Genomic DNA, 10,019 nt, shown 5'->3' on the forward strand with positions numbered 1-10,019 from the left:
AAAATGTTGGGAAAATGAATCGCTGGGTTTCGTATGTTTCCGTGTTACACATGCGTCGTCTTACACCCACCCTGCTCTATCTACCGAATAAAAGCAACACAATAGCAATGTTAGTAAAATAAAATAAAAGATGTTGAAACCCGTTATTTAAAGGCAGTGTCCAAGTGGTAAAACAAGAGCAACGGCATTTATATCGACTTAACCTCGAGTTGCTATCAAACAGCTGTGGTACACACGAATCGCGTATAAGGGATAATAAAATAAATAAAACAGTATTTACATAGTCTCTTAATTGATACCGATAAGGTGTGTGTGAATGTGCTGGTTGAGACATCTTCAATTTCCAAATCTATTAGCGGCATTATTCAACAGTTGTCAGACGTTGTTGAATATAATGAACAAACCGGTCATGGTATTCTGTACGGATACTAACATCTGCGCACAAACAAATCAAAACATAGTCACATCTAATATGCTGAAAACGTGTATTTCTTCGATACATACATACTAATTGACTCAAAATTTAGTCAAATATAATAACAGTTCTACTTACTGATCTGACAGTAAAGGTTCACCTTGATATAAGATATATTACTCTTTATGTTTATGCTGGCCAAAAACGGCCTTTTTGCAAAATAGGAATATAACAATGTATATTTTTAGTTTTTAAGTGACTTTTGTCATTTTATCTGTTGTCTGATCTTTTCAACCACAATAGTTAGATTTAGAAGTGTTTACTTGTTTTACTGTAACTTTTATTCATTTGTTTTCAAGGATTGAAGGATTTTTGATCAATCCTTGCATCTCTCTTATTTAGATTTTACATTTAGATGCATCTCCTCTGACTGTGACATCATCATTTAGGTGCTGCTTGTAACCCATCGCTAAAGTGAGCAGGCAGCAGCTCTAGCACCTGGGGAGCAGTGTTTGGGGACGGTGCCATGCTCAGTGCACCTCAGTGGTAACTTGGCAGCTTGTAGATTCAAACCTGAAACCTCCCGTCTCCTTAGCCATCAAGCCACCACTGCCCCACAAAGGAAGATGCAGACATCGATGCCTTGCATGCTAAGCGTGTGCTCTACCATTTGAGCTAACTCCCCATAAATGTTTACAAGTCCAGGTATTATGTTTATATGAACAGCATTATTTTGAAAATGATCAATTAATTTCCTTGGAAATATATAGGATCTGATATATACCACAATAAAATACCTTTACAGATGACTGGTACTTGTTCACCCAAGTTCAGTTATTTTCCAAGAAACAGTTAACCTTTTTGAAATAAGACTTGGGCAACGTTTGTGGAGGTTTGCACTCACTGCTGTTTTATGTAGCTTGTTGAATTATTTCTGTGAATGGTACCACTTCACCTTTCTCTCATCCTATGGTGGCTGATAACCACTGCTGGGTATTTCAATCAGGAAAAGTCAGCTGAGTGAGTTGCATAGCAACCTGTTCAGCCTTGCTGACACCAATGGGTATTTGTGGTCCAACAACACCCTCAGCAAAGACATTGAGTACATTCTTACTTGCATCGATAGATGTCAACATTTGGTCAGGGAAATGGCCTCACAGACATACATGGTTTAATGTACTTAATGAATGGGGGGTCTTGGTGTCTGTGGTACCACCTATTTTCAGATATATGACCTCACCCTGGTCACAAAGGCCGAAGCGCTCAGTTTGTGCCTGCGTCATTTTAGGCAGACCTTGTTTGAATTTTCATGTTTATTTTTCTACTGTCATTATCCTCGCTGGCAACTGCAAAAAGGCAAATGGGTTTGGTTTTGTGGGTTTATCACCTGCTACCATAAATCTTTAAATACGTGCCTTTGAGTTTCACTTCAGCCAAACTAACTTTGTCTTTTATATTGTATGAGGTTGGCACGCAGGCTTATTTCAGTTTGTGGCTCTGCCTTTTCTCCCACTGGCTCTGTTTGCATTAATGCGGTAATCTTCAAGTGACACATTATGAGATGAGCATTTTGAGTGGGCGGACATCAGCTGTAGGCACTGTATGCAAATCGTGATTTCTAAACTTTTGTGGTTGTGCATGTTATTTCCATGATAAACTATCAGAGAAGTCATTGTGCTCTAGAACTGTTTGTTTCCTGTGGACATACCTGAATCTTTTTTTAGCTTTAAAAAATCACCGTCCCTGGGTTATGCTGTTCTAACTCCATCTAAATAATATTGCCGTTTTTAGTTTTTACTCTGCAGCCCATGAGTTCTTCAATTTCAGCAGCTTAATGAAGCACGAGTGTGTGTTTGGGAATTAATTGAAATGTTTGAAGGCGTATTAGCTCCGTGTCTGCAGTGTGTGGCTGTTTTATCATGTGGGACAATGAAATGATAAACACTTTTCCTCACCAGGGAACCATGAGTCCCTGCAGTGGTAAGGTAATTAAAATATTGTGTGCTCAGCTAAAACAGCCACGTATCTCATAGGGATCTGTGAGAAAACGGAATATCTTTTTGCATCTGGGTGACATATCATTTATATCTATATGTATATATTATATGCAATATATAGTGAGACTGTAGGTGGCATTATAATATGAAGTTTGTAACATTAGTTTGCAGTTATCGTTAATTATTACGATCATAAAACATACCTGCTAATATATAGAAGGAAGCAGATGTGTTTGTGTGTGTTTGATTTATTTTATGCTTATTTAAATGTTATTTTTCATTTAAATCTGTATTCTTCTAATTATATTTTCTTAATGACGGAATTTTATCAACAGTTATATTATTATATATAATATTATATATATATTATATAATATTGCGAAAAGCATATAAATGATAAATAATACGCGACCCGGTAACGGATAAGCGGATGAAAATGGATGGATGGATGGAATTCTAGTATCTAGAATCAGTAAGGACATGCTGACTCAAACTTATAAAAACTTGTAAATAAATATATTGGTGAAGTTGACAGTATTCAACTCATTTCAATAAAAGTAATGACTAGCTTTATTGATAGAAATTCACCTAATGGAAAGTGGTGAGTCAACCTGTTGAGAGAAGTTATTATTTTTAATAGTGACACTTTCGCAGTAATATTCATTGTACTCATTTTTGGAAAATACTGAATGTTTTCCCCTGATCTTGTCTTTGTTCCAGGTGCTGGGGAGTCTGGGAAAAGTACAATTGTCAAACAGATGAAGTAAGTGCCACAGCTTTAGTTTAAATCATCATGTGCTGCAGAAAACTGTACTGCTGAACTGCTTCAATATGACACAGTCAGGACTATTAATTCAGTTATTCATTGAATTAGGATGGTATCCTCTCCTCAGCCTCCATTGATTAGTGCTCTGCTGTACAGTATACCCTGTCTAACGCAGTGGAGTCATCTCAGAAATCCCACCTAGTGTTTGACAGACCTATGACATTTCAGGAAACAATGTTGTTGTTCAGTCTAAAACTAGTTACAGAACACATGCCTAAATCTCAGCTCTATCAAATCAAGACTAAACATAGTAGAACAAACACACCCAGATACTGTCTGAAAATGTAAATGAACTATGTTCACTGCACATGCTATAACATTTCCTTTCTTGGCTTTGACAAGACAAGCACAAACAGCTGAATGAATTATGTTGACACACTAAGATCTAATCTGCTCTTAAATAGCACCGTAAGCCATAACGATTGTATTCATTTGAGATGTGTTTACTTGTATTTGAAAATGCAATTTATACAACTGTTGGAAAAAGAAGAGAGGAAAAAAAACAATGTCAACAAAAGTCCCCGAAACCAGCAGACTAAAAAGTAACATATGACCATCCAATAATACATCTAATGCTTGTCAACATGGATTACTGCAGTTATCTGTTTGAACTATAATTTCCCTTTTACATTATTATGCCTATAATGTAGAACAAGGCTGCCCAGTAAGTAGATTGGATCTACAGGTAGATCTTGAGCAATCGACTTTACTTATATAGTTTGCAGTAGTAGCCACATACTGTAAGAATTTATAGAATAATCAGTAGGCCAACATATAATGTAAATAGTATGTTCAATTGTGTAAATGTTCAATAAGTAAATATATGTTTTCAGAGTTTCAATGTAAGTGGATCGCTTTAGCCTGATCGTTCAAACAATTGCTAATAAACCGTAAGAGTGGTTTAGGAGTTTATACTTTTATACATTTGTAATAAAACATACACTGTATTCTGATTATACAGAATATAATATAAGTAGACATTAAGTACACCCCAAAAAATTCTTGCAACTACCTTCTGCCTTAAATCCAGTGTTATAAGTAATAGGTGCACGTGCAAAATGTTAGATTTTTTTTTATAGGAAACATATAAGTATGATTACACAATAAATACAACCAGGTGCTAAACTCCTTTCCATAAGTGAGAAGTTATTACCTGAAGCAGAAACAGCTGTTAAGGATTCTTAAAATTTGGCCGAAACGGTAAACACTGCCGTTAACTCCTGGTGTGAGTTATATAAAGTTATGCACTACGGCAAGGCCGAGCACAAAGCACAGTGGCAGTTCAATTGACATCATCGACATGTTCCAGCAATAATTGAAATAGAGAAGCAAAGCTTTAAAAAAAGGAAGCAAATAAACGGAAGTGAAAAAAATGTAAAGTTACCAAATGTATGGAAAAGCCAAGAAGTGAAATTGTTGAAAACAGTGCTGGTTTGATGGAAAGGTGTTAAATAGAAAGGTGTGAATAGACAGTGCATTACACTGTCCTGTATATGGGTCTGCAGAGCCACAGACCGGTCAGGGTGCCCCCGTCTTTGTCCTGTTGTGGGCGCCAGCGTTGAGCACCTGATTATCTCAAATAGACATTCCTCGAAATTTACAAGCATCTACTGCTAATAGCCCCGTTCAGAGGTCAAGTACATACACAATGTTTAGTCATGTGGTCATTCTGTTATGGCTGATAGGCATGTTCTACATGCAGCGGTTTTAAAAGTATCTCTTGGAAAACGCCTGAGCACTTCATGAGAGGCGTCGAGTCTATGCTTAAAACCATTAGATTAGGAACGTCTTTGAAGTGTAGAACAGGATAAAGACCACGGGAAATATGAGGAACAACCGTGACATTTTTATCTCTCCAGCTATTACATCATTACATCCAGGCCTAGGGTCAAATCTGAGTAGTACGCAGGGCAGCGGCGGATGTAGAGGTCTTGGTCGAAATGTGCATCCAAACGTGTCAATGCTTTTACTGTAGATGCAAAAATTCAGATTTAGTGTGTAGTTCACATATACTGTAGCTGCTGATATGTAAACAACGTTCTACCATTTGGTAACTACACCATGTTGTGTTGTTGTGCTTCAGGATCATTCATGAAGCGGGCTACTCAGAGGAGGAATGTAAGCAGTACAAGGCCGTAGTCTACAGCAACACCATCCAGTCCATCATCGCCATCATCAGAGCTATGGGACGCCTCAAGATTGACTTTGCTGATCCAGCCAGAGCTGTAAGTGAACCTCACCAAGAGCAGGACACAAACATGGAAGGGAACTTTCCTATTAGTAATGGATTTAACTATTAGTATTTAATTTTCCATCTGCTCCGTGTTGTTTTAAAATGCAGTTCAGGCAACGGGATGATTTTTCTGCTTTCTGTTTTTTTTTTCTTAATAGTAAGGGGTTAGGTTAGTTAATGTTAGTTAATGTGACAAGATCTGGCTTTGTGTTACTGTAACCAACTTTAAACTCAAGGATTCAGGTTCAGATTTTGGTCTTGGTAACTAGTCTGCTTCTCAGACTAGGGCAAATTTCAAAAATGCTTTAATAGGGCACTGTAAAAGGGCAATCAACCACAAAAATGAATTAAGACAGTTTCTTTAATTAATTTATTTAGGCATGGGCAAACTAAGGCCCGGGAGCTGGATGCAGGCCGTTTAACTTTTTAATCAGGCAGCCAAACTTTTCCAAATTATATAATTTAATTATATTATCAATATACTTCTGCCTTTCCCCTGCAATACCCACGTTTCCCCAATAGATGGTGCAGAAAATGCTAAAAGGATTTTTAGTATTTTGTGCTCCTGACCCGGCCCTCCTTTCAATTTTAGGACAACTGTGGCCCACGAGTCAAAAAGTTTGCCCACGCCTGTTCTAAGTGTTTTTGGTTCAACATTAACTAAAAGACTTCCGTCTCCTCAGGACGACGCACGGCAGCTGTTTGTCCTGGCAGGTTCAGCCGAGGAGGGCTTCATGACCGGAGAGCTGGCCGGGGTCATCCAGCGGCTGTGGAAAGACGGAGGCGTTCAGGCCTGTTTCGGCCGCTCCCGCGAGTACCAGCTTAATGACTCGGCAGCATAGTGAGTAGGATGTGAACTGTCCGTCGAACTAACTCTAAACCGTAGCTGTAGATAAACTCAGCTAACTCAGTAAAGCTAGGGTGTGTGATCGATGTGTGTTTATTATAAAGAGAACATGGTGTGAGGGGTTCATTGGACAGTATAGTCTTTTCTGGTCACTTAAATTTCCTGACTTTATTCTCTTCTTCTTTCATTAAAAAAAAGCTACCTAAATGATTTGGACAGGATATCCCATGGCTCTTATGTGCCCACCCAGCAGGATGTGTTGAGGACCAGGGTTAAAACGACTGGTATTGTAGAAACACACTTTACATTCAAGGACCTGCACTTCAAGTGAGTACAACTACACACCTTTCTTTTCCTTTTCATATTGTCAGTAACCCAACTCTGCAGGACGGTGCATGACACAGTTAACTAGCTGAATTCTATAAAGTGACGAAATGACTCCTGTTTCACCACCTTTTTTTTCCAGTGTAAATGTTTTGTTTTTCTGCTGCAGTCATTCAACCTTGTTTTTTTTTGTGATCTTGCCATAGAATGTTTGATGTAGGAGGTCAGAGATCTGAGAGGAAGAAGTGGATCCATTGTTTTGAAGGAGTCACTGCCATCATCTTCTGCGTGGCCCTGAGTGACTATGATTTAGTGCTGGCTGAGGACGAAGAGATGGTCAGATATGTCAAACACTAACTAACCCATAGGTTACCACTCATGGTGAAAAGAGCTTTTCAACACAACTCATTTCTTTTTGATCTTCCTTTAGAATCGCATGCACGAGAGCATGAAACTGTTTGATTCCATCTGCAACAACAAGTGGTTCACAGACACCTCCATCATCCTCTTCCTGAACAAAAAAGACCTGTTTGAGGAGAAGATCAAAAAGAGTCCCCTTACAATCTGTTACCCAGAATATGCAGGTGAGAGAGGAAAAGATGTTAAATATACACACAACTGCACTCCGTGTACTCTGTGGTGCATTCAGATCCTTTTATTTTGTGCCCAGACCCCCTGTCTTTTTCCCTCAGATGCAATAATTCCCACTGTGGGCGGTTAGAATGAAGATCACTTGTAGTTTAAATATTTGTCTTCAAACACTAAACTATTGCTTGGGATTAAAACAATACACAGGGAGGTTTGGATTTGACATTTTTGTCCGACACTGAAAGGTGTGGTCAAAGCTGCAGCTGACAAAGATCTTTCTGTATTGTTTCGTGCTCCTGAACTGTGTGGGATAGGATTTTGGGAGTTCACGATTGAGCCTGAAGTCAACCAAATAATTTCAACAAAATATGCTTGACGATTGATATTTCGTGGAGATAAATGGGTCACAAATAGCATCACATTTCATAGCTAAATTAGTCACAGTAAATGTTGTGTACTAAACTGAGCTCAAGTGTCATGATGACTGATAATAAGCTGGTCTTTCTAGTCCATACTATATTATAAACCAATAATTTTCTATTTAAGAAATGGTGACCTTTATACAACCGTTTGTTTGTGTGTTTGTACCTGAGGAGAATAAATGCTGATATGAAGGCCTGACCAATCAAACATCTCACTCTTTAACATTTATAACACTTTTGCAAAGAATTCTAAAAAGATGTTTCTTGACTCACATACACAGGAAGCGCTGGTATAATCTTGCATTAAAAATAATGACCATGTTTGCTTAAAAAAAGTAAGATTCTCAATATCCCATGATCTGTTTGGCCATTTGACGTCATTAAACAAAAGTGCATAAAAGAGTCAAAAACTAACAGGTTAACTGGGCAAGATGTTGTACCTAAGTTCAATATTGTCACTGTATGACAGTGTATGGCAGGTGTCAAACATACGGCCCACAGGCCAAAGTTGGCCTACTAAGGGATTCAGTGCAGCCCGCTTGATGCACAAACACTTTGTTTTTGTTCAAATTATATTTAATTAAATATGAATATTTTTGAATATAATTGTACTTCTTAGCATGAAAACAAAGGGGGAAAATCCTTACTGATTATTTATTTTTTGGGTAATTATGTTACAATTGTACTGGTCCAGTTTTTTTTAATTAGTCGGTTTCCTCCCCGTCCTCTTGACCTTTAGGCTCTAACACCTACGAAGAAGCAGCAGCGTATATTCAGTGCCAGTTTGAGGACCTGAACAAGAGAAAGGACACAAAGGAGATCTACACCCACTTCACTTGTGCCACAGACACCAAAAATGTGCAGTTTGTTTTTGATGCCGTCACTGATGTCATCATTAAGAACAACCTGAAGGACTGCGGCCTTTTCTAAAGGTACTGTGCGGTCGTCGAGGGCAGACAGGCTAATCTAAGTCGCTCTGTCAAGTTTCTCTCCTTTAATGTTTATTTTTCTCTCTGTTTAGGCAGACGGTTGGTCAAATTACCAGGTGACTTTATTCATGCCGAGTCTGACTGGAGGGGTCTTTGTGGACCCTGCAGAGAATGTCACTTTTAACTCTTTATTAACTTATGTTCATCTCTTCAAATTTTCCAAGGCAGTGTAGAAAAAATGTTTTGTGTAAAATATTTGTACAACTGTCTAGGTCAGGGGATTTTTCACGGGTTTTAAAAATGTGTGTTTTACCTTTTATCATCATTTTTAATTTTTGTATAAAATTGGGGGCTTCACATATTTTTGTCTGTAACTGCACACTTTATCATCTTTATATTTCGTTACGTGTGCATTGCATGCCTTAGTTGCTGTCTTTTATTATTATTTTTTTATTTTTTTTTCTATGTAGATGCTAGGTTTGGTCGCTACCCAGCCTTTCTCAGCCTCCTTCGATTCCATATTTTCTTTCTTTTTGTAATCATTTTTGTCCCGATACTTTTTCACCCTTTACACACCAAGGAAGACCAAGTTACTCTGTAGATTATTTTACTCCGACTCTGACATACTGTGAGGTGTGTGTGCCTGCGTGCGTGTGTGTATGCGTGTGGTTCGGTGCGCGTGCACAATAAAAAAAAAACAAAAAACAAACAAAGGGACTTTATTCCTCTACGTGTCATCCTCTTTCAAAGTTGTATTTTTTTAAAGCAACCAAAAACAAGCATCTCCCGCTTTTTGACTAGCCCACATTCTTGGTGTGCTGCTAAAAGCTGAATCATTCCAGATTGGATCACAATGTCAAAAGAAGCTTTGAAAGGAGGATGCCATCGGCGGCCTTGTAGCAAACAGTAGGACCAACCATATAAAGATGTGTGTTCAGTGCATTAACAGACAGGCGGCTGGGTTTGTAGTGCGCTGTCATCGATTTTGAGTTTTGAAGGTTTCAAGTTACATATACCCCTTTATGCCCTCTGTTTCCATTGGATGGGGACATTAGTGGACTAATATCCATGATTTTGCTAATAAAAGAGTTGCTATGGTAAAACCATCGCAACTTGTGCAACAGCTCTTTCCTCTGTCTCCTTTTTTTATATATTTCAACAGATAATGATTCAGTTGGTGAATCATGTTGGTCATTTATTTTTCTCAATAATTAGATTAAATGTATTGGAAATAAATATTTATCTTTGACGGCAACTCATGATGCAGTGCCTCAGGCCTGTCATCAACATTCTTATAGAGCAATGGAATTAAACAGTCATACTAGGTGTAAATTATTATAAAAATATATTCCGTCGTCTTGTAGGACTAGCATTAATTTCAATTATAATTATAATTCAGTCATATAATGTATATATTAAGTATGTTTATATGAGTAAA

At 37.9% G+C, this 10,019-nt stretch overlaps 1 protein-coding gene across 1 annotated transcript in view; it reads left to right on the forward strand.

The window, feature by feature from the left end:
- LOC103380169 (guanine nucleotide-binding protein G(i) subunit alpha-1) overlaps window positions 1–9,704 on the forward strand; it is a 10,663-nt gene extending 959 nt beyond the window's left edge. Inside the window, exons 2-9 of the mRNA XM_008312007.3 lie at window positions 3,133–3,175; window positions 5,322–5,463; window positions 6,155–6,312; window positions 6,517–6,645; window positions 6,849–6,978; window positions 7,073–7,226; window positions 8,392–8,584; window positions 8,674–9,704. Coding sequence (XP_008310229.1) covers window positions 3,133–3,175; window positions 5,322–5,463; window positions 6,155–6,312; window positions 6,517–6,645; window positions 6,849–6,978; window positions 7,073–7,226; window positions 8,392–8,582 — 947 coding nt within the window. The 3' untranslated portion in view covers window positions 8,583–8,584; window positions 8,674–9,704. The remainder of the gene's footprint in view (window positions 1–3,132; window positions 3,176–5,321; window positions 5,464–6,154; window positions 6,313–6,516; window positions 6,646–6,848; window positions 6,979–7,072; window positions 7,227–8,391; window positions 8,585–8,673) is intronic.
- The last annotated feature ends 315 nt before the right edge of the window (window positions 9,705–10,019 follow it).

Source organism: Cynoglossus semilaevis, chromosome 6 (assembly GCF_000523025.1).
Source record: "Cynoglossus semilaevis isolate Cse_v1.0 chromosome 6, Cse_v1.0, whole genome shotgun sequence".
In the NCBI taxonomy this organism is placed as follows: domain Eukaryota; kingdom Metazoa; phylum Chordata; class Actinopteri; order Pleuronectiformes; family Cynoglossidae; genus Cynoglossus; species Cynoglossus semilaevis.